Source organism: Acipenser ruthenus, chromosome 23 (assembly GCF_902713425.1).
Source record: "Acipenser ruthenus chromosome 23, fAciRut3.2 maternal haplotype, whole genome shotgun sequence".
Lineage (NCBI taxonomy): Eukaryota > Metazoa > Chordata > Actinopteri > Acipenseriformes > Acipenseridae > Acipenser > Acipenser ruthenus.
The window spans coordinates 7542676-7568601 of record NC_081211.1 but is presented as its reverse complement, the minus strand read 5'-3'; the positions used below and the strand labels follow the sequence as shown (position 1 = coordinate 7568601).

At 43.4% G+C, this 25926-nt stretch overlaps 1 protein-coding gene across 1 annotated transcript; it reads right to left on the bottom strand.

Moving 5' to 3' along the window:
* Positions 1 to 20475: 20475 nt before the first annotated feature.
* LOC131699730 (E3 SUMO-protein ligase KIAA1586-like) lies at positions 20476 to 22236 on the bottom strand. Its single transcript, XM_058997671.1, has 2 exons — positions 21641 to 22236; positions 20476 to 21196 (listed from the first exon to the last, which is right to left on the bottom strand). Exons 1-2 carry the CDS (start codon positions 22223 to 22225, stop codon positions 20696 to 20698), a joined length of 1086 nt encoding a protein of 361 aa, XP_058853654.1. The 5' UTR covers positions 22226 to 22236; the 3' UTR covers positions 20476 to 20695.
* Positions 22237 to 25926: the final 3690 nt, after the last annotated feature.

Below are 25926 nucleotides of genomic sequence, written 5' to 3'. Positions count from 1 at the left end.
TTCATAAAAACATATCAGTTAACACCAGCTACAAAAATTACAGACAGCGATGTAAACAAGTCAGCATCACAGGTTGTGAAGCACTGAAGGGCACAGAATACAACAATCCAGATTTGGTTTCATTGTTGAATTGGAGATGTGGTTGAGGATTCGGTCAACGAAATGTATTCAAATCAAAATAAATCAGAGCCCCAACAAAACAGGGAACAAAACCTAGCAATCCTCAATCTCACCTCCAATGGAGTTCAGATACCGAGCATCAGGCATGTATTCTATTGGCTAAAGAATCCCAATCTCACAGCTATCAAAGAAAGGAACTGGATTTTCAATGTACAGGCTAAACAATCACATAGGCGCCATTCTAGATCTTCCCCTTCGCCTCTCACTACAGTCAGAGCCGGTGCTGGGCTAAGAACGTAACAGCAGCGGTAACACATGAGCTAAAATTGCAATAAGCGGATACACGCCACCTCCAGTATACGCTACGGTTTATAAACTTAACACACGACTCGCCCCGATTTACATGTAAAGTAACAGTTTCTCAAAACCCTACTGCTGCTCTTACTTTGCAGCCATGTTCACACAAACTGTTCGTTATCCTGAACGTCCTCCCAGCTCTCTCGCTCTCTCTCTCTCTCTCTCTCACTTGTTCTTCTTAAATCAAACTTAAATCAAATAAGTGCAATAAAAAACACACACATCTGAAATCATTATAAATACAAAATAAAGTGTAAAGAAAGCTTAACCCTGTTACACAATGAATTCCTTCATCAGTGCTCATATAGTGAGAAAGAATTAGTCAAAATGCTGGTCTTCTTGATTTAGGGGTCTTTCTTGATGTGAGAAATCAACCAATCACTGTTAAGGGTTTTTGAAAATTCCAGAATGTCACCCCATGCACGGAGCACACATCATAGCATCCGCTCAGCACAGCTCTCCATAGGCAGAATCACCAGACGCCTGCTTCACCCACCCCAACCAGAGTGGAAATCCATTCAACAGAGCTCTCCATTGGCAGAATCACCAGACGCCTGCTTCACCCACCCCAATCAGAGTGGAAATCTGCTCAACTGAAATCAGGTGGAGGATCATTTTGAAACTATACTATGCTAACCTTTGAACTCCTAAACAAAAATGAAATATTTAATACAAATTTTAAATTAAATATATAATACTGTTAAAAAATGAATTCAAGATCATTATTTTCTTTTACTTTAATTGTGAGTACTCCCTATGACCTTAGAAGTACCCCCAGTTGCAAACCCCTGATTTAGCCTACCAAACTGGAGCTAAAGTTCCTTGAGCTTATTCTCTTGGATGTGACAGCAGTTGTAGTTGATACGATTCACACTTCTGACTTGCATCAAGCAATGCTCCAAACTTCCACACGCAACACAGTACAAAAGACGATAACACCTTAGATGAAGTGTCTCTAATTACTGTGTACTTACATAGTAAATACATCTGTACTTACACAGCATTGCAATGTTATTATGCATAGTTACAATTTACTTAGTGTGTTTTACTCAATTGTATCAGAAAAGGGTTAGGGTTAGGTTTAGGGTTAGGGTTAGGATTAGGATTAGGATTGTATCATGCAAAAAGATTTACACATTAAGTACATTGTAACTATGCATAATAACATTGTAATTATGTGTAAGTACACATGTATGTACCTGCTATGTAAATACACAGTAATTAGAGACGCTTAATGCAAAGTGTTGCCCAAAACACCTTCCCCAGACCTTCTCAATATGGCCGCCCGTAACGTCACACAGCCCACAGAGCTGTAGTGTTCCAGAAGTACCCTTATAAAAGTTGAACTCTTAAAGAAGAATCAATGACTATAGTCTACTCTCACTCTTTAGTCGTTCAGACTATGTAAACCGTTTTCTACACTTTTTCTCGCTGTCACATTTTTATTCAAAACACAAGGTGGCAGTATAACAGGAGTACTTTGACAATGTACTGTATGTTTGGACTAGATTCTCAGAGGATATCATTGGCACACAATGTGTCCAAAAGAAATAAAACACCAATCACAGTACAAATCTGAAACTACTTACCAGCCCTTAAATTAACCAGGCTGCTTAGTTATGTTTTGGTAATTTTTGGGTGCCATTTTTCCTTTCTGAATGAATCATGCTAATCAGTCCTGCACTTTGAGAATATAGTCCTATTAAGAGTATACCCGTCCTGTACTCGCGTCTTACTAAATACTGTATAGTGGTGTGCATGAATAGATAATAGTCCCCTCTATGCAGGTAGAGAGATAGGTATTGACAGAGGAAGCATTTTGCCTACACACACACACTCACTCTGATTCTTATACAAGCTGACAGAATCACTGCAATTTCCCAGGTGCATATATGGTGCCCTCTATTAATAATTTAATAGCTACTATTGAGGTTGGGTCCTTTGCATATTAACATATTTATGAGATAATACATCAATTATTCATAAGATATTATGAGGGAGTCAAACCAACTGAATATTTAAAAGACAGACCTCAGCAGCAGGATTCAGAGGCTATCTCTTAATGAATTGAGCAGACCACAATCCAGGAAGCAGCACTGACCCTGCTGCTGCTGCTGCGTGGCTTTCTGAAGTCTTCTAGTGACATGCCCAGATTAGGATTACAGCACTTTGGTTGTTATCAAGAAAGGTTTTTTTTGTTTGTTTGTTTGTTCAGTTTTTGTAAAATGATGTCATTTTGTTACTTGTAGTGTTAAAATGTAGAAAAAGTTGTGCAAAGTTATTACAATGCAGACTGTAGTTACTGTATGTAATCTAAGATTGTCTTCTAACCTGTCCTTTCTTCACATGGATCAGCCCCTATATCTTTGCAGTAGTAGCCTACGCTCGCAACAGGTTTCACAGATTTTGCAGAACATATTGGAGCTGTAACACAGGCTACTTTCTGACTGGTTTAGCCAGTGCAACCTAATCTTTATTAAACCAAAAGCCTACTCTATTACATATCCTGAAGAGGCCTGTTTCAGATTAGACATTTCCTCTGCTGGCTTCAGGGGATGGGCTAGTATAATTTCCAAATAGCATAAAAGGACTATTTTATTTTGAAGCCCCAAATAGAAGCCTTTCTAGCAAAACTATTTTTGATCGGAAAAATCTATTAACTGGGTGTCTTGTATACAAGCTGTTTGGTAGGATAAAATACCCATATTTCGGGTCTGTGAGTAGCTAACCTGGTAAATGCCTGGTCAAGTGGTGTGCAGGGTGAGCCATACAGTCATGGGAGTGCAGGCTCCTGGCTGTGCTAAGTCGTTGATCTTGGCTGGGAATTCTAGAGAGAGTGTTGCATTGGCTCTGGTGCTTTCACAGGTTAGAGAGGCAAGCAGACTCCCACAGGGCTGGCTTTTGTCCTCCAGAGGCCGGTAGCTCACTGACATCCACTCTCCAGGTCCTGGGTGTAAAGAGGCTTGTTTGTGAGATCGGAACACGCCCACTGACCTTCAGTGCCAGCTGTTGAGGGGAATTGCTGTGGAGAACGTAATTGAACATTGGGGAGAAAACTGGGCACTCGAAAACAAAACAAACCAAATTTGTAAAAGATGGACCTATTGTATTGAATTGTTTTAACTTTTTTACCTACTACAACAGCTTCCTGAAAATACTAAATCAAGAGGAAATTATCCAGTTAAAAAAATGACTGCTTTTGATACATCAACCTGAGAGTTTGACCCATTTTGTGCATGTCCAATTTAGAATGAGAAAAGCTGTCTGATAAAAGACTCTCGATTTGCTCATGCTATTTCTTCTTTACCTGCGAGTTGTGTGCTTGTGTTTCATTAGTTAAAGTTGGATCAATCTTTGTGTTCCTTTTATCCTTCTTCGTATCGTACTTCTGTAATTCTCTGTGGAGTCACAATACCATGCATGGGGAATACACTGAATCAGTGAGAACAGTTTTACCTTTACAACTGTGAAGCAATTGCTTTGTACATCTAGCTGATGTGATAATAGTATAGTGCTTTTATCTTTACAAAGTGAAAACTACTCAAGGAGGCAACAAAAAAAGACTGAAAGTGGAAAGTTTTCCTGTTTTTTCCAAGGTGATTTCATGATTTCTCTGAAATGTACCCATTGCCATGTAATCTGCAGTTCACCCTGAAAACTCCCATTTCTGAAAGAACTGTGTAAATATACAGATTTTTTTATCACTTAAAAATAAAAACAGCAAACATTTATCTTATTGATGCACTGCCTGTTACACTGCATTTAGGAACCTTGCAGCCGGTTTAGTTTGGTTCCTGTAAATGATTGAACACACACTGCACAGAGCTGCACGACTTCTTTAAACTGTCTTCAATGAAAAAAATACCAGCTGCATCGAAGATTGTAAATATTTCTGCTAAAGATCGCTCAGTCCAGTACAAGAAGGGGGCATTTCACGTGTGTTGTTATTTTTAAATTTATTTAGGCTTTTATTTTGTTTAACAATTCACTGATGGTGAAAATAGAATGTCTTTAAAAGGTGGACATAAAAAAATAAATATACTACAATTTAGGATTTACTGTTTATCAGGTAAGCATTTCAATATTTAGGAACATTTTCTTCTTTCATACATATTGTTTAATCGTAAAATATCTTGAAATACCCAACTTTAGACCATGAAATGCCATGAAATATGCAATTATTTAGAGTGAAAAAAAATACAGCCTTACCAATACATCCCTAAAACTCACCTTATAAATAGTTGGGCAAATATGTGGACACTAAATAGTTTTTTTACAAATCAAACACATTTTTACACAACCATATATTGAAACTTAGCTTTCTCAAGTGTGTGTTGCTGTATGTATTTGGGACCCTTTTCATAATATATTTAAATATATTCCTCCGGAAATAATTTGAAAAATATATTACACCTTTTGTTTTTTTGATTTACTAAATTGAAATCCATCAACATATTCTACACGTAAAATCAACACCTTAAATATATTCAAGTATACATAGAGATTTTCATATGGGGGGGGGTTACATACCCTCAGCTTTGATTTCCACTAATATCAAATGTCTCATTTAAATTGGATCAGGTTGAGATTCTCATTAGCAGTAATTAGATTGCTGTGAAGCCAGATCCAGTCCCACGCATTGTCAGGGAGGCCAGGGCCTCACCAAGCTGGCTCGAAGGGATTGCATACCAGTGGGAGTGCCATGAGAACGCCCATGGCTTCCGCTAGACAACTTATATATAGGGAGGCTTGCTTAGTCTAATGGGGGCAATTAGAGCTGCAATTCAAGTTTGTTTTTCTTATTTTAATATATATTTTTGACTTTAATTCTCCTTTTTTTACACACACACACACACACACACACACACACACACACACACACACACACACACACACACACACATATATATATATATATTCCAATGTGTTTCTTAAATCTGATATCTAAACAAATTACTGCTGAAATCTTCCAAAAAAAAAAAAGGTCACTTGCGTAATAGTGAAGATCTACCTGAAAAATATGCTTCACGTTCTCCTCTGCTTGTAGATTGGGGGGCTTTGGGTCTTATTGCTGGTTTCGGTAGCTGCATGCCCTCCTTTCCTAGACTCTGCTCTTATAATTATTATTTTTTTTTTTTTAATTACTTGGTTCATCATTTGCAAAGTGTTTAATTTTCATCCGTCAGACAAAAAGATCTGGGATCTGGTGCGTTCCGGCACAAATGAACCCCTGGCTATAAGGGGTTAAGGCAAGCATACATTTCAGATATTTTATTTACAGTTACAAACAGATATTTGATACATTTATAATTAATATTACAAATGTACAATTAATATTAATGGAATGTTCTAGGAAAATGTAATTAGAAGCTACTTTTTAAAGCATTGTTTATGGCTTTGAACTGGGGGGAAGAGAAAGCTCAATCACTTAAATTAGGGTTACCATGTGGCTCCAAATTAACCGGATGCTGTGAGACAGAATGGGATTTCAAACTTGCCCCTAAATTGAAATAAATGAAGGTGTAAATGAACCATCCTTAGCTACAATTAATAATGATGCTTAAATACCCGCATGCGCGTCAAATAATTGTATTATACCAAGAATGAATTGCAGCCAGTCGCTATTTTTTTCTGTTTGTTAAAATTTAATCGCCCATATTATTCTGCAAATACAATCAAAGCATCATCATCTCGTTGCTTTATCAATAGATTAGCTATCAGTTCATTAAATAAGCAATTCCACTTTCAGTTTAGGGGGAATTTTGAAATCCTGGTCCATCTCAAAGCGTCCGGTTAATCTGGAGCCATATGGTAACCCTACTTAAATAGGTAGGGCTTTTGTTTCACAGATTAACTCACGGATTAACTCATGAAATGAATTAAGGGCAATTTACCATGTGTTAGACTACTGGGTCACTAGATGGACTGCACGTGCTGGTCAGCACACAGTGCTGTATGAAGAGGCTGTGAATCACCACGGCGAGTGACAGAGGATAATAGACTCAGCTGTCTCTTTCACAGACACCCGGGTAATAGAATCAATGAATCGACAGAGCTGTCACTGATTAGCTGAGGAAAGAAATAAAAAACTGCACGACCCCCCCTTTCAGGGTTACCACTTTTCCTAAACACAAAGCTTTATCATTTAGATTTTCCAAATATTTAATGTCATGCCTGTTTAATATTTATTCAGTGTTTTATGTAAGATTTAGTTTTTTTTTATTTTGCTATGCTTTCTAACTATTCCAGCAAAATTTGTTTCAGATAATACCTACCTGCTACAGTGACCCCTACTGGCCAGCTGCCTGGTGAGTTCAAGATGACACCGGAGGGCTAGCCTATGTCCTCCATGGGTCGTAAGCTCGCCAACATCCACTGTCGAGCTCCTGGTTGTAAGGTGCTGATTGGCTTGGTCATGGGATCAGAGGATGCACACTGACCTTCAGTTCTGTTGTTGGGGGGTTGTGACGGAGTCCAACTGGACAGCCTGTTAGTTGAAGTCCAGCACAAGAGTGAACCTGGAATAAACACTTATCCAGGCAAAGCTGCAAAAAAACTGTGCTTACATTTTGAGGAAGTCTCTGATTACTATCCTGTTCCAAATAATAACAACCTGCAAACTAAACAAGAATGTTTTTTGGGGAGGATTTTTTCTGCTTTATGTTTTTGTGCACAGCAAGGCGCTTATATTCCAGCATAGGCACATTGCTATTGGATTTTAAAGTGGTTGTAGATGACAAAATCCATTTTAAAATCTGTCATGCACTTTCATACACGCTGTAGGACTCCAATGTGGAGTTTTGAAAGAAACACATTTTATAGCAAACATGAATTTTCATTTCAAAACATGACATTGTGTACTACACGTATTAAATGAAGCTCTCTGTTTGCTTGCCTTGCCTTCCAGGAAGTCTGTTACTGCTTAACTTCCTAGGCCATTTCACCCAAGCAGTTTCTTGGGGGTCAAAGCATCTCACTGGTTGCAAAGCATGTCACTCATAAAGGGAAACAGCTGGTTGGTTATAACTATTTTGTTAGTTCCAATTACTTTCAGTGCTTTTGGTTTCATCTTTAATTAAGCGCACCCTTGAATACACATAGGCACATGGGCTAGCGTCACAAAAACATGATGTCACAGGAAGCTGTGGGGCCCTATGAACCGTAACACAGGAAGGAAGTGATTGGGAAGAGGAAACAAAGCATTTCCATCAAACTGCCAAGGGAGCTGTAAGAAAGCTTTGATTAGTACCTGTAGAAATGGAGAGAACTCATTTACAAGGTTCTCACTGGTGGCAGGCTGAAGCGACTGTAATGTATTCCCCAGCACTGTTAAAATGTTATTAGCTATAAAGAGCAGCTAGTTTTTTAAATAAACTGTAATAGGAAGGTTGTAAACCTGTAAGAAGCAAGGCTCAAGCCAGCTGTAAAGTGACTCCACTGCGTCCCTCCAGCGACTGCAACGTAAACTCTTTAATTAAATGGTACTTCACCAAACGAGTCTCACATTACAGCAACTTACCATTTACAGGGGTCAGCAGCACTGTCAATAGGATGTAGGGCCACCATGGGCAGCCAGGATGGCTGTGATTTGAGAGGGTGTAGGATGAAAACGCATTGGAAATATCATATGAGAGTATGAGGGTAATGTTAAACCAGTTTAATAGAGGTGACTTTTGGTATAAGTAGAGGAACTTAGGTTTAAAATGATTGGAGAGATAAAGCATGTGCAGAAATGTACAGGATGAAAGATGGTACACAATTAACCACGGTCACCATGTAAAAGAGGTTGGTTAATGGCTGGTTGCACTTGAATGGAGTAACAGCTAAAGGGCTCAATTCTGAGAATTAGTAAGATAACAGAAACAGACTGTAGTTACGTATGTCCTGAGCCTGTGTGGTATAAATACCAGGCATGGAGGCGACACAGACAGAGCAGCCTCTAATACCTCCAGGATCATCCAGGGGTTCAGGTAATCTGATCAATTGCCTATCTCTGTTAATACTAGTGGCACGTATTGCATCTAAACAATAACGTTCAATGTAGAATGTAATGTGGGGATTTGGAACTAATACATGGTTAACGTTGTTATAGTTGAAACATGGCCTGGTCCTTATAGCATAAAAGTATTATAGTCCGTGTTTACCTTCATTCATAAATCTTACACTGGCAACTCTGTGGCACCTTACAAGGGCAGGTAGTCTGCAAGGTGTTTCAGTTGTTCAGGAGGGGTTGTTGAGTGCATCATAATCTGAGGGTATAAGGAGCTTTCCTGTCTGCCTGCCTGTCTGTCTGTCTGTCTGTCTGTCTGTCTGTCTGTCCTTACATTTTATACATAAGTGTGCTGATATTTGTAATTTCCGAGTCGGCTGAAATTAAATGAAACCAAACAAGCCTATTGATTAATGTGCTAATTTCAGAATATGAAAAGCTGCCTCACCTTTATCATTGGACAAGAATCAATGTCAATGAAGTTTTGCATCGAGTGATTTAAAAGCCTATTGGAAGTTCATTTCCCTTTCACCTGGGGCACTGACATCTTTACCGCCGTATCGATGCTGAAATATATTTCTTCATGGAGTTTAATCAGAGATGACATCTTTCCCAGGACCACAGTCCCACAATTCACTGCAGAAATGACACATCACTAAGGAAACAAGCAAAGTGAAATCAAAATGATTTGACGTCAAAGGAATAAAAGAAAGGTAAAACAATAATCACAGATAAAATATGAGCGGTGGTTTGAGTGGGTTTGATCTCGACAGGTTCTATATTAAATCACACTGTCAGAATGTTATCGATTGGTGCTCAGTAATTGTGTAGACAAGGGCATCCGAGGGAACGCTTTGTTTTGTGTTGAGTATTCAACATGTTTTAATATTCTGTTTAATTAATACCTAACAACTGAAAACTTACAGGGAATAACTCAGAAAATACGAATATCGACAAAGCCCTAATAAATATATTTTTGAGAACCGCTTGATGTCAAAACCTGCAAATGGCATGACTGTATGTCACACTTACCCCAACTAACTGGACCTGTAACCTTTGCATCAGTGGAGAACTTGAAGCCCCTTTCATTCTCTATACCACTGTACAAAATACAGATAATTGTTTTTGGGGTAGGGTGCAAAATATTGCATCCTGCAGCCACCTCATTGGAAAGTTTTCTCTGTTCTTGTGATGCTAATTGAGATGCACAAACTCATGCAATACCTGTATAAGTTATCATGCAAATAAAGACTTTTTGAACTGAAGTGAATTGAGAGAGCAGAGAGAAAAAGCGGTAGCAGAAATCCGTGCACAGTATATTACAGCCAGCAAACTCATTCCGTGCGGAGATAGACATCTCTGTCTTCCTGTTATATTTGCTACACTAGCTTTGGCCATGCTTGTATGACTTTGGTCAGACAAATTTGAATTTGAAAGGGAAAGAGGTAGAGCATAAGAGTGAGAAAGAGAGGAGACAAGAGTAAGGGAGGGAGAATGGGAGAGCAAAAGAGAAGGAGACCAGGAAAGAGAGATCAGAGCGAGATCAGAGCAAAGAGAGAGAAAGGGAGACAAGGATAGAGAGATAAGGGAGATAACCAGTGGGACTGTGGAGAGATTGAATCTCATTCTCCACTGTACAAAATCCAGAAAAATATTCTCTCAAGCTGGCAGAAAGAGAAGGCGGTATCTTGATCAAAAGGGGATGATGAGTTTATTAAATATAATATTGAATATTTTTGTACATTTGCTGCATTCATTTTGGCATTTCTTATCATGCCAATAAAGATCATTCAGATTTGAGAAAAAGAGAGCAGAGAGGGAGAACAGGAGCGAGAGAGAGAAGGGGATGGGGAAGAGAGAGAGCAGGAGAGACTGAGAAAGAAAATGAGCGAGAGAGGAGGGGACAGCAGGTGAGATATAGTGTGTGTGTGTGACAGAGAGAAGGGGATGGGGAGAAAGGGAGAGCAGGTGAAAGAGATAGAGAGAGAAAAAGAGTGAGCGAGAGAGAGAGAGGAGGGGAGAGCAGGTGAGATACAGTGTGTGTGTGTGTGTGTGTGTGTGTGTGAGACAGAGGAGGGGAGAGGGGGAGAGAATCAGTTTGCCCGGGCACACAGCCAAGCCTCGCGCTGCAGGAGCCCTCTCATCTGTCTGTCTCTAACAGAGACAAATGGAAATGAGAGAATCAATTAACATGGAGCATTAGCGAAATGTCAGAGCCGTCAGTTGGTCCCGATTAACCCCCCACCCGCTGTTCTCTTTTAACCCTTCATCCACCATGAACAGAATAATATACTGTAGAAGGGACTTGCCTTACATACAGTACAGAACAGTAGGAACATACAGCATATATTATACTGTGAACTAGAGATGCACAAACATTTTTATCTCCTTAAAACCAAAATGTGTACTGCTGTTCAAAAAGGAATGTTTGGGCTCCTGAGTGGCACAACCAGTAAAGGCACTCTGCCCGTAGTGCAGGATGCACCCTATAGCTTATAGATTTCTGGTTCAAATCCAAGCTATGCCACTACTGACTGTGGATGAGAATTCCTAGGGGGCGGTGCACAATTGGCCAAGCGCTGCCTGGGTGAGGTAGGGGTTAGGTCAGCTGGGGAGTCCTTGGCATACCGCACACCAGCGACCCCTGCAGGCCGGCCTGTACGCAGTTCAGAACAGCGTGGTCCTCCGACGCTGTAAGTTCTGAGATGGCTTCACGGCGGGCTTGCAGAGCGAATAAAAAGCGGACGGCTGACGGCACTCGTTTCGGAGGACGCGAGTGTGAGTGCTTGTCTCTCCCGAGTTAGTGCGGGGGTTGCAGCGGTGAGCCAGGTTGAATAATAATTGGACATTCCAAAAATTGGGAGGAAATCGGGAATTAATAAAATAAAAATGTTTTAAAAAAAGGAATGTTTAATTAAAACCCCACAAGGTGTGGTAATTAATTCATCATGTTATAATGAAAGACTCCTGCTTTCCCACGTTCCTATTTCAGTTTCTCAGCCTAATTAATTATGCATTTACTTTTCATGTCTTTCTACCCATCTGCCTAAAAAAAATATCAGTACTTGTAGATTTCATTTGAATATTTTCCGATGAAGGGCCAGATTTTCTACGATTTTTTACAATTTGCTCCATTTTTAGTTAATGTGAAAACAATCTGGTCATGTTACTAAACAAACAACTCATAAGGTTAAGGGCGTTTACTAGTTAAGTAACACAAAAAATGCTGAAACTGCATTTAAGTGTAAAGACATACATTTGGCCCAATTTTATTATTATTTTTTATTTCATTGAATTTTTCAAAGTATTGTTTGTACAATTTGTTTTTGTGTAAAAAACATATATGATTATGGTAAGAACCAAGCCAAGGAACCCAGTGACTCATTAACTACAGGCAAAACAATCTTGAGTTTGTTCGTTCAAATTCTTGCCATGCTGAGTTTCTAAAAGTGGCCGGGCACCCACAGGTAGCCTGCACAGGGTTAGAGAGGAAAGCAGTGCTAGAGTGACCCCTACTGGTCAAGCGGAGACTAGCCAGGCTGTGCCTCATCTCCACGGATCAGTGACTTGTGGGTCCATGGGTAAACAGATGAGAGTGACTTGATCTTCAGCAGGGGTACGTACGCTGCAACGTTCAAATTAGACATTTTTGAAAGGGTTGAATAAACAGGGCTGAAATTGATTTATAGGAAAGTATTTGCAGTAAGGTTTCCAGATTCCCTGTCAACGTCACTGCCTGGCAGAGGGTAGAGGAGCAGGCACACAGCTGGGCACAGGGAGGCTGCAGTGAGCATGCCCCTCAGCTATACACAGCGGTGAGTGGGAGCTGTCTGTCTCGCCCCCCAGCTACACACAGCGTTGAAGGGGGGCTTTCTGGTCTCTCTAACTCAGTGTACTACGGTGGCTCATGGAGGACATGGAAAAAAATACAAATACAAACATTGAAAGTACAGTTTATCTCTTGATCTCAACAATTTATCTTGATTTATTGTACCTACTACTTGCTCGTAATGGAATGTACTCTTAGAAGCAAATATTTTTACTATAAGTTGAACTGCTCTTAGTCGAAATCACTCTTAAACTTATGCTTTTATTTAAATTTTCTTTTTTCTTTTTTTAACTACTGAATTTATTGTATTTTATAACTGCTCTTATCTGTAATGTGATATTTTGCAATGTGATACTTTGTAATGTGATATTTTGTAACAACTGTAAGTTGCACTGGATAAGGGCGTCTGCAAAGAAATAATTATTAATAATATTGTATCTTGTGATCTCGATATAACCGTTTGAAATGATTTATCTTTTCCTTGTTTTCTGCTGGAAAACACTGCTGTGGTGAATGACCAAAGAAGACATAGCTTGTGAACAGAGATATCTTTAGTACCAGTATCTCATGTTTTAAAATGAAAGTACATGTTTGTTATAAAAAAAATCTGAGAGCTATGTATTTAATGGCAGTGCAAAATGGTAAGGAGTTTATGGAATTATTCTGTTAGCTACAATTACTGTGGTTCTGTGCCTGACTCTTAACCTCCAGAAACCCCCCACTGTCACTTCATTTTATGGGCGCAGCTCAGATGACACAGATTCCTGCCCAAAGATGCCCATTTCGGGTTATATTTAGCAGATTCAATTATATTATCCGCCTCTAAAACGTCTCATTTGCAGTGGAAAGGCTAGAGCAAGCGGACAATTTGCATCCCCAGATTAAGGTATAATTTTCAATCTAAATGCCCACTTAAGCAACCGGCTGCCACTGTAATAGGTGCATTTCAATTCTGTGTGATGTGCTCACTCAGTTCTCTATAAAGATGCAGCTGTAAAGCGAAATGCAGTCTTATTAGTACTAGCAATGTCATCACTGTATTGAGCTTATAGATGTTTCTTTTTTTACTTTAATGTAATGCACATTTTTACAGATACAACAATATAGATGAATGTTACTGTTTTACTTCCTTGGTAATTTCCCTTCAGCAGTGTCTTCTGGGTCAAAACATGTTATTGGCTGAAAGCATGTCAGTCAACAGGGGAAACAGCTGATTGGTTTCTGACAGGAAAGAAGCCAGAGAAGGGGTGAGGACAAGTGTAAGGCAGTCTAAAAAGCATGATTGTAAAATGAAAATAAAACCGCACTGTGACGGGGATGTAATAGGGTCCCGCTGTAATCCGCCCTCCCGATCTCGTGTGGCGTTGCATAGGGCAGCCCGAAGTCGGGGCGAACGACCTGAAAACGATCATACTGGGAGTTCTGGTGTGGTGGGTCGTTTTGCCCTGACGCGGAACCGCTCGGTCGCCGGGCTCACTTTCTGCAATCAGCTGTGCTGTGTTCGCCGGTTGGCTGAGGCGGGGGCATTAGCTGATTGCGGAGGCGGGGTTGGGCAGTATTTAGGCTGCGCGGTTTCTGCATTCGGGCTCTCTGTCCTGGGCTAGCAACAGGAGTTCGCTGGGCTGCTGCGTGTGTGTTGCTACTTACCTCTGCTCATATTCCAGACCCCTGAACAGGCGGCTGCCTGCGTCCCGACTACCTTCTTCCTTCCTGGAGCGTATGTTGGGAAGTATCCGGAAGTCTAATTCTGAGTGCTGAAGTACGCTGCAGCTAGTGTGGGAAGGAGCCAACGGCAGACACAGCGCCACCACCACTAACGTGGCCGTCTAGAGAACGGCAACTACTCTCCTTTGGAGCACTACTTAATTATTGTGTGGGACTGGTTTATTTACTCTTTTTATTTTTAACCCGGTTTTACCATAGTTGGTACTACCGGGGGTTGTTGTGTTTGTTTTGGAATACCTGGTACTCTGCCTGGGTACCGACTGTGGTTTTGGCCCTGCTGTTTTTTTAATAAACTTCTACTCAGTTGCTAGTTGGCGCTGAGGTTTGCCCACAAGTCTCCTGTGTGTGTGACGTCCTTTCTGGTCCTCCCAAAGACAACTCCCACTACCCTCTAACACGTGGTGTCAGAAGTGGGATGTCTCTGGACCAGCACACCCTGCAGGTCCTCTTACAGGACCAAGAGCGACACCGGGACGGTGTGGAGCGGCGACGAGAGGAGCGAGATGCGCAGCGGGATGTCGAGAGGACGGCCCACATGTTGGAGATCACAGAGAAGATGGCGGCGATGTGCCAAGCGGTGCAGTCTCTGGTACTAGCGCGGACTCAGGCGCCCGCGGCAGCACCACCAACAGGGCAGCCGCCGCCTAAGATCCGGCTTCAAAAGATGACGTCGGAGGACGACCCAGAAGCGTTCCTCACGACGTTCGAACGGGTCGCCGAAGCATCCTCCTGGCCGGTCGAGTGTTGGGCGGCGCAGCTTGCCCCATGTCTGTCGGGAGAAGCACAGGCAGCCTACCGGGCCCTAAGCAATGAAGCCGCCAGGGATTATCAGCAAGTGAAGGTGGCCATATTACAACGGCTGAATATCACCCCTGAGTCGCACTGCCGTAAATTTCGACACTATGTCCGGCCGAAGGGAGCCCGCCCACGCATCATCGCTCAACAGCTCTGGGACCACCTTACTCGCTGGCTGCAACCAGGGGATCGTACCAAACAACAGTTGATGGAGTCGGTGGCTGTCGACCAGTTCTTGTCTGTGCTAGATCCAGGGACCCGGGACTGGGTGGCCAGGAACACCCCAAACACCATGGAGCGAGCAGTGGAACTGGCGGAGGCGTATGAAGATGCAGCCCTTCGACAGGACCCCAGCCCAGCTCCCGTGAAACCGAAGGCCCCGACTCCAGCCCCTCGTTTCCCACCGAAGCCGGTGGCTTCCATCGACCCATCGGGCGCCTCGCCTCCAAAGTGGAGAATGAGGTTAGCCCCCAGCTGGGCCAGATCCACTCCCTGGAACCCACCAAGTGGTGGGGTAGGGAACAAGCAGCCGGCGTCGGTAGCGCCACCCCCTCTCATCTGCTTCCGGTGTCACGAGACTGGACATATTGCCAGGATGTGTCCCGCTGCCATGGAATGTGATGTGGCCTCTCGCTATCCAGCTGCACCGGAGGGTGAGTACCGGGGAAAGGGACGGGAGGGGCCTTGCATTGTGTCTGTGGTTATTGGGAAAGTGAACACCCACGCTTTAGTGGACTCGGGGTGCAACCACACTATAATTCGTGAAGCTCTCATGGAGGGGGTGGCTGGGCGGCCGCAGGGATCTGTGGCAATTTCGTGTATCCACGGAGACACCAAGCCATACCCAACCACTAAAGTTAGATTGACAATAGATGGTCGGACGTGCCAGGTAGTCGTGGCCGTCGCGAAGTGGGTTCCGTACCCTATAATTTTGGGTCGAGACTGGCCTTATTACTCAGAACTTAAGGTTAGGACGACCCGGCCACCGACTGGAGAAGGGGTGGTCTCAGCGGGTGATTCAATTGGCCGGATCTTTCCGCTGAAAGCCGATATGTTTACTGCTAAGTTCCGGCCCCGTAAAACTAAACGAGAGCGGAGGGCCGAGAAACTGGAGTGGGCAGTATCAAGGCAAGGCTGGGGGCTTGTGGGAGAGTCTCCTCAGCTTACCAAACGGAAACTGAAGGGGGTGGGTGTTCAGTGTGACCGGCGGGAACTGGCTACTGAGGAGCCCAGGGCGGAAGCTACCGAACCTCCGCTCGACATGCCGCGAGTCTGGGACCGGGATGTGGACCTAGAGTGGGAGCAAGCTAACGACCCCACTCTGGTGCACATCCGGGGGCGGGTCCGGTCTGTCGAGGGGAAGGAAGTTGACGGTTGCGGGCCGCCCACATTTCCTCACTTTGTCGTGGCTGGGCGCCTACTGTATAGGGTATCCCAGGCCCCGGGCACGGGACAGCCCGTAACACAATTATTGGTTCCGGGGTCTTTTCGCCAAGAGGTCATGCGACTAGCACATGACATTCCGTTTTCAGGCCATCTGGGCCGGGAAAAGACCCTGGAACGGATACTGGCCCGGTTTTATTGGATGGGACTGCACGATGATGTGAGGAGATACGTGGCGGGGTGTCCCGATTGCCAGAGGGTGGCGCCGGCTCGAGTTCGCCCGGCTCCGCTGGTCCCACTGCCCCTTGTGGGAACCCCCTTCGAACGAATAGCGGTAGACATAGTGGGGCCGGTGCAACCCGCCGACTCGGGATATACGCACATTCTAGTAGTGGTGGATTATGCTACGCGATATCCAGAGGCGGTGCCGCTCCGGTCCACTAGTGCCGTCGCTATAGCAAAAGAACTAGTACAGATTATGTCCAGGGTAGGGATTCCCAAAGAGATTCTGACGGACCAGGGAACCAACTTTATGTCAGCCACCTTGAAAAAGGTGTATCAAATTCTAAAAATTCGCCCCATTAGGACATCGGTGTACCGTCCTCAGACCGATGGACTGGTGGAGCGCTTTAATCAGACTTTAAAGCAGATGTTGAAGCGATTTGTAGATCAGGAACAGAAGCATTGGGCGCGGCTCCTTCCTTTCCTTATGTTCGCCGTGAGAGAAGTGCCACAGAGCTCAACGGGGTTCTCCCCGTTTGAGCTGCTGTACGGGAGACAACCCCGAGGCATCCTCGATCTGGTGCGTGAGGGCTGGGAGGAGCAAACAACTTCTTCAAAAAATGTAGTGAAATATGTGCTACTGCTCCGAGACCGCCTGGAATTGGTCGGTCGATTGGCTCAAGAGAACCTACGTAACGCTCAGCAATTGCAACAGCAACAGTACAATAAAAAAGCTAGAATTCGGACTTTTCGACCCGGAGACAAGGTACTGTTGCTTCTTCCGACCTCGGAATCGAAACTGTTTGCTAAGTGGCAAGGCCCATATGAGGTGGTGCGGGCAGTAGGAAAAGTTAATTATGAGATTAGGCAGCCCGACCACCGTAGACCCCTCCAAATTTACCATATAAATTTGTTAAAGCCGTGGAGAGAGAGAGAGGCCTTGTTTATTACCCACGATAGCCCCGGCGAGGATTTTGGTCCCGAAGAGGGGCCACTGGGTCAGACCGTTTCGATTACGATGGGGGAACAGTTGCTTCCCCGGCAGAAGGTAGAGCTGAGGTCATTGATTGAGGAATTCGATGATGTTTTTTCTAAGGTGCCCGGTAGGACTAACGTCATCGAACATGCTATTATCACTCCTCCAGGTGTCACTGTTCGGCAGCGGCCGTACCGGATCCCGGAAAGTCAACGGGGGGTCATGCAACGGGAGGTGGATAGTATGCTTGAACTTGGAGTTGTGCAACCTTCCCAGAGCGAGTGGTGCAGTCCAGTGGTAATGGTACCTAAGAAGGACGGCACCACCCGTTTCTGTGTAGATTTTCGGAAGGTCAACGCAGTCTCTAAGTTCGATGCGTACCCCATGCCCCGGGTGGATGAACTCCTTGATCGCCTGGGAGACGCGAGGTACCTGTCAACTCTGGACTTGACAAAGGGATATTGGCAGATCCCATTAACATCCAGCTCTAGGGAGAAAACCGCATTTGCGACCCCAGGGGGCTTGTTTCATTTCCAGACCATGCCTTTTGGGTTGCATGGAGCCCCGGCGACTTTCCAGAGAATGATGGACAAGGTGTTGGCCCCACATCGTCAGTATGCGGCAGCGTATATTGATGACGTGGTAGTGTTTAGCTCCACCTGGAGGGAGCATTTGGTAAGACTCACGGCTGTCCTTCAGTCTCTGAGAGAAGCGGGTCTAACAGCTAATCTGGGGAAATGCGCGTTTGGCAAAACCGAGACTCAATATCTTGGCTTCATTATGGGTAATGGTAGGGTGAAGCCGGTAGCCTCCAAGGTCCAGGCGTTGGTGGACACACCGGTTCCTCGGACCAAGGCCCAGGTGAGATCGCTTTTAGGACTGGCAGGCTATTACCGCCGTTTCATCCCCGAGTATTCCACTGTTAGTCCTTTGATCGACCTCACCAAGAAGGGCGCCTCAAATTCTGTGCAGTGGTCAGGGCAGTGTCAGGGAGCGTTTGATAGGATTAAGGAGATTCTGTCCCAGGCCCCTGTGTTGATAGCTCCGGATTTCAGCCGGGAATTCATCCTCCAGACTGACGCTTCTGATGTGGGTCTGGGGGCTGTTTTGTCCCAGGAGATAGACGGAGTGGAGCATCCGGTGCTATACCTTAGTAAGAAAATGGCTCCACGTGAGCGTAACTACTCTGTCATAGAGAAGGAGTGCTTGGCCATTAAATGGGCCATGAACTCGCTTCGCTATTATCTCCTGTGACGACCGTTTACCCTTGTCACAGATCACGCTCCTCTTAAGTGGCTAAGCACGATGAGGGACACGAACGCCCGGATTACTCGGTGGAGTCTGGCGCTGCAACCCTTTAACTTCACTGTTAAACATCGTGCGGGTAAGGAACACCAAAATGCTGACTTTTTCTCGAGGGAGGGGGGCCAATTGGGGAAGTTAGAAGAGGCCGAGTGGGCCTACGGCTCCACTCTGAGGGGGGGGATATGTGACGGGGATGTAATAGGGTCCCGCTGTAATCCGCCCTCCCGATCTCGTGTGGCGTTGCATAGGGCAGCCCGAAGTCGGGGCGAACGACCTGAAAACGATCATACTGGGAGTTCTGGTGTGGTGGGTCGTTTTGCCCTGACGCGGAACCGCTCGGTCGCCGGGCTCACTTTCTGCAATCAGCTGTGCTGTGTTCGCCGGTTGGCTGAGGCGGGGGCATTAGCTGATTGCGGAGGCGGGGTTGGGCAGTATTTAGGCTGCGCGGTTTCTGCATTCGGGCTCTCTGTCCTGGGCTAGCAACAGGAGTTCGCTGGGCTGCTGCGTGTGTGTTGCTACTTACCTCTGCTCATATTCCAGACCCCTGAACAGGCGGCTGCCTGCGTCCCGACTACCTTCTTCCTTCCTGGAGCGTATGTTGGGAAGTATCCGGAAGTCTAATTCTGAGTGCTGAAGTACGCTGCAGCTAGTGTGGGAAGGAGCCAACGGCAGACACAGCGCCACCACCACTAACGTGGCCGTCTAGAGAACGGCAACTACTCTCCTTTGGAGCACTACTTAATTATTGTGTGGGACTGGTTTATTTACTCTTTTTATTTTTAACCCGGTTTTACCATAGTTGGTACTACCGGGGGTTGTTGTGTTTGTTTTGGAATACCTGGTACTCTGCCTGGGTACCGACTGTGGTTTTGGCCCTGCTGTTTTTTTAATAAACTTCTACTCAGTTGCTAGTTGGCGCTGAGGTTTGCCCACAAGTCTCCTGTGTGTGTGACGTCCTTTCTGGTCCTCCCAAAGACAACTCCCACTACCCTCTAACACGCACATTTGTGAGATATGTAATGAAGAGAAAAAGTATGAAATTATGTTGTTAAGCAACACTCTAAAGGTAGAATGGAAAGGGTGTAATGTATTACTCATTTTTGTTTGGTTATTTGGCTTCCATTTCTTTGCTTCTGTTTTTTAACACATCCCAGAAACGTGTTTTTATAAAGTTGAAGCTCAGCAAGGTTCATAGCCACAAGCCTGCAGCAGCTGGTGAAGACCATTTTCATGTAGCCTCTGACTTAGTGACATTCAGCCTCTTGTGAAATCTACAACATATTCAGCAGCTCAGGACAAACCCCCACAACAGGATGAATGGGATGGGAAACCCCAATGGGTTTGAGGGTCCATCACCTGACCATTTGGACGAGACTATAGAACCCCAGTTATCCTTAGAAATGTTTTGTATTGCAAAAGTGTAGCGAGGTATGGTAAAGCATATTAAAAACAACATGGTAAACTAGGGTCAAAGCATAGGAAAAGCATGGGAAAGTTGTACAATTACTGTGCAAAACTACCACAGTAACCTTTTATAAGGGTAACCATGGGGTAATTGAAAAGAGTGGCGACTGAGGGAGGTGGAGGGATGTGAATCGACTGAACCAAGAGAGGCCAAAAAATGTATATATTTCTTAAGTGACTAAAAGGTGATGAAATGTGTTCTGGGTGCAGTCCTTCCTTCTGAACTGAACTTTAAAAAGTGTCTTTAACAAAAACTGAATATAGTTTAATATATATATATATATATATATATATATATATACAGTGGTGTAGTGGTAAAAAAAAAAGTAGCGGAGCGGTCCCAATGAGAATCAATTAAATAGTTAACGAGGTATTAACAGTTACGCCCACTTTCCATTTAACGCGATTTAATCGGGGTTTTTTTAATAATAATATAACACATATTTTACTTAACAAATTTCTGTAAAATCTCCCCTCTCTATAGAAAATTAAAAGTTGCACTTACCAATCACAGGTTGTTTTTAGTCAACTATAGGAACTGCCACAGAGCGTCAGGGGAGTCGCTGGAAATTGGAGCTGCCACCCGTGTACGGCTGTCATCTGCGGATCGATGATTGTGTCGCAACCAAGTGGTCACATAAGGGCTTGGATTCCACTGTCTCAAAGGGGGTCCATGAAGCTTGATAAACATTAAGGCTGAAGCATGTTTGATTAAAATTTTGGAACGCTGATCAGTTATAATTAAGTTCATTTGGCTGAATCCCCTTTCACATTCAGCAGTACTGCACGGGATCACACGTGTGCAGTTAATAAGTGGAGCTAAATCATCTGGAATTCTTCCGTTGTTCTCCTTAAAATCTCGAAATGCATTTTTGATAATACGTTCATTTAGCTGAAAGCGCCGACACAATCTTTCAACTTCATTTTCGCCATAACCCTGGGGTAGTTCTGCAGGCCAGTGGTGTGGATCCAGGACCAAGAGCTCAGAAAGAAGACTTTCATATTTTTGGCAATTCACCTCGGAAGAAGCCTGAAAGAATAAGCTATTTGAAATTAATGGTAGCATTTCTAAAATGTATTTTCGAAACCTTAACTGTGTATATATATATATATATATATATATATATATATATATATATATATATATATATATATATATATATATATATATATATATATATATGCGTTTTGTAGTTTTGAGTAGGATTAAATAAAGTAAATAATAAAAGTGAGATTTTGCAGAATACATATACTGTGCGGGAGTGTTTTTCTATTCTTATATTTACATTAGTCTATGCACCTGCGATGAGACTGACAGGAGTGCAGATGTTTATAATTTATTTGTATATACTTCTCAGTTGCAGTTTTATACTACACATGAAACTGAAATTAACGCCCCCCTCTGCTCGTTAATTGCAAACAATTAGGCTAGCTATTAAAATTAAAAAAATCTGTACAAGGTTTATGAACATACCTTCTCATTTGATGCAGTGGTTGTAAAAAGTCGTTCTTTCATATGATTGGCGAGTTTGGTAAGGAATTGTTTATGATTTATTTTTACATGTTTGGGATTCGACGTCAGCACTGTAGATTTAAATGTTCCTTCCATGGCAGCTATCTGCGCTTCAAGAGTCTTTGTACCTACATTCTCATTCATGGATTCAAAAATCCTTACTGTTCTACGTGCCATTTTATCTGCATAAACCAATGTAGTAGTCCGTTTCTGGAGAATCTCTGACAGCAGTGAAAGTTCGTATAAGGCATCGTACATAACTCCGAGGTCAATGAGAAATTCTGGCGAGCACAGCCTTTTCAGTAGACCGCTGTATGTCGCTCTTTCAGCAGAAGTCCGCTTAGAGCTTACGGCAGCTTTAAAATGAGTCGACAGAACTTCAAAACTTTCCCACACAGCGGAGACAGTCCTGAACGAACTGGAAACCCATCTCACATCCAGTACACGACCAATTTTCCTCAAGACAGCATCCAGTTCCTTCGCACAATTTCGGAGTTCTTGCTGATTTAGTGCTGATCTACTGTAGACTGAGTATAGCTTGTCCATGAAAGAATGAAAATGGTTAATGCCAGTAGTCTCAGAAACACTATCGGCAACTGCAAGTTCGAGTCTGTGATTTAGACAGTGCCAGACAACAATGTTGGGGTACATGTCTGAAATTCGTTTTGCCACACCAGATTTTTTCCCAAGCATTACACTTGCACCGTCACTTGCAAATGCAACAAGATTCTTCTGTAAGTATGCATGGTCAAACCCGTGTTTTTGAAGACACTTAGTAAGCGCTAACACTATGGACTCAGCTGACTGATCAAAAAGTTCAACTAACTCCAAAAACATGAAGTGAGGGTCACGTGTCTTGTCTGTCTCGCATTTGAGATGCACAATAAGTGCTGGGGAACCATTCAGAGCTGTTGATTCATCAATTAACACAGCAATTTTTCCATCGATGTGTATTATTCTCTCACAGGCCTTTTTGACCATTTCATCAGAAACGTGGTTGATAATTTGAGTGGCGCTGTATCTGGAATGAAGACCAGTTCCCACATTAACACCATTTATTTCTTGCAGTTCCAGTAAGGCCTGATGATCAGAATAGGGTCGATTTTGTTTTGCAAGGTAGTAAGCAGTAGAAAATATTTTACAGGTAGTTTCGTGATCTCGCCTTTTTGCACTGTCAACACATTTCCCAATAATGTCCTCTGTGTTCTGCTGTAACAATGCAGTGGCCTTGTTATGAGCGCTGGATTTCTTGTGTTCAGCTATCTTTTTTCTCAAAGATCGTAGCTGTTGCTCTCGAGTTTTTCCATTGTACCCAACACTGTAATTTTTCCACTCAGAAGACAGAGAAACACCCTGACTTTTCAAAACTGACAGCGCAGAAACACGTCTACAAACACGACAGCCCAGATTACCATCCGCACAGTCAAGGAAAGTGTAAAGTTGTTTCTTTTCTTCCCATACCTCAGAACTCCAGATGTTTGGCCATGGCTGTTTCTCCGCGCTTTTTTCTTCAACTGCTGTAGGTTCTGGTTCCACTGTAGGTTCTGCTTCTGCCGTACAACAAACGATCTTCTGTTTTTTACTACTATTGCCAAAATATTGTATCAAAGTCTCTTGACGAGTTCGTTTACTACCTCCGAGACCAGACATTTTTGATTTGCGAGTTGTTTTTTATTATTATTAATACCGTTACTAATATCATCACCTCAGTTACGGCCAAGGAACGAACCGCCTCCTTCTCTGATTGGTTGTCAGCAACATCACTTTCAAAATTGATTTGCTAAAAAAAAAAAACTGGAATGACAGCATATTTTAATGGCATAATAATGGACCAATCAAAAGCAGCAACTGTGCTGCTTATTGTGGTGACATCGTTTTTCAGATTACTTGATGTTTTAGCCGACAGCTTGTCTTTATTAAACGTATAGCTAGCTGTCTGTCTGTCGCAAATTCGCACAGCTGGCACAGAGCCGCAGGCAATGCTTACTACAAGTGTTTAGACAAAATTCGAACACGAAAATATTTTAAATATATGTATTTATAAATGTGAACATTTGCAATTGAAAAACATGGATTGAAAAAGTGCCGGAGCGCCGCTCCGCCCCGCTCCGGCTCCACTACACCCCTGTATATATATATATATATATATATATATATATACACACACACAGACGTGCTCAAATTTGTTGGTACCCTTACAGCTCATTGAAATAATGCTTCATTCCTCCTGAAAAGTGATGAAATTCAAAGCTATTTTATCATGTATACTTGCATGCCTTTGGTATGTCATAGAATAAAGCAAAGAAGCTGTGAAAAGAGATGAATTATTACTTATTCTACAAAGATATTCTAAAATGGCCTGGACACATTTGTTGGTACCTGTGGCAAAGTGGTAATGACGTGCAGGTGAGTGCAGTGCAGAATAATCACACAGACAAACGTTGGTACAGGTGCAAGGGTGTTTATTTAAATTAATAAATGTCCAGAGCCTCAAGGCAAAACCTGTAAATAATAATACATAGTGATACAGCGGCGTATATCACTTCTCGTTATAATCCTACGGGTTTGACCCGCAACCCCAAAGTCCCGTTCCGACACCCACACTAAACACAAACACAAAGACAGTGCGTGATTCAAGTGCTAAAAGGTGCAAAACAAAAGACAGTTCCAGTAGTGAAAAGGTGAGTGGTGAAGTCCGGGTTTTCGCTGGCCTGCGGCTGCAGCTCCGGATCGTGCTCAGTAATCTTTAGTGAGACAACAACACACAAGACACACAGTGTTAGGACACAGACACAAAACACTCACGGTCGATTTCACAAACGGGCTCCTTCTTGGTCATATAATTTAACCATATGCAAAGGAACAGATCACTCAAGCCATGCCCCCTATTTATACCCTCGCCCATGACCCCGAGGTTAACGAGCGCATCCGCTCCTCCAGTCCTCGGATGCCACGCCGCTTACCGTCTGGGTCACTGAGCTCGGGTGCCATGGCTCCGCCCCCTTCCGAACTGACCGACTTCCATCTACCCTACGGAATAAATTGTCGTGCCATTTCATTAAGGGTACTCTGTTCCTCGTATACCGTGCTCTCACAGGTCGAGAGGGAGATCTAACACTAAGACTCATTCGATCTTTGTCACAGTACCCCTTAGAAAAGATAATAAATAATTGGATTATAGTGATATTTCAAAGTAATTAGTTTCTTTAATTAGTATCACACATGTCTCCAATCTTGTAATCAGTCATTCAGCCTATTTAAATATAGAAAAGTAGTCACTGTGCTGTTTGGTATCATTGTGTGCACCACACTGAACATGGACCAGAGAAAGCAAAGGAGAGAGTTGTCTGAGGAGATCAGAAAGAAAATAATAGACAAGCATGGTAAAGGTAAAGGCTACAAGACCATCTCCAAGCAGCTTGATGTTCCCGTGACAACAGTTGCAAATATTATTAAGAAGTTTAAGGTCCATGGAACTGTAGCCAACCTCCCTGGGCGCAGCCGCAAGAGGAAAATCGACCCCAGATTGAACAGAAGGATAGTGCGAATGGTAGAAAAAGAACCAAAGATAACTGCCAAAGAGATACAAGCTGAACTCCAAGGTGAAGGTACGTCAGTTTGTGATCGCACCATCCGTCGCTTTTTGAGCGAAAGTGGGCTCCATGGAAGAAGACCCAGGAGGACTCCACTTTTGAAAGAAAAACATAAAAAAGCCAGACTGGAATTTGCTAAAATGCATATTGACAAGCCACAATCCTTCTGGGAGAATGTCCTTTGAACAGATGAGTCAAAACTGGAGCTTTTTGGCAAGTCACATCAGCTCTATGTTCACAGACGAAAAAATGAAGCTTTCAAAGAAAAGAACACCATACCTACAGTGAAACATGGAGGAGGCTCGGTTATGTTTTGGGGCTGCTTTGCTGCGCCTGGCACAGGGTGCCTTGAATCTGTGCAGGGCACAATGAAATCTCAAGACTATCAAGGCATTCTGGAGTGAAACGTACTGCCCAGTGTCAGAAAGCTCTGTCTCAGTCGCAGGTCATGGGTCCTCCAACAGGATAATGACCCAAAACACACAGCTAAAAGCACCCAAGAATGGATAAGAACAAAACATTGGACTATTCTGAAGTGGCCTTCTATGAGTCCTGATCTGAATCCTATCGAACATCTATGAAAGAGCTGAAACTTGCAGTCTGGAGAAGGCACCCATCAAACCTGAGACAGCTGGAGCAGTTTGCTCAGGAAGA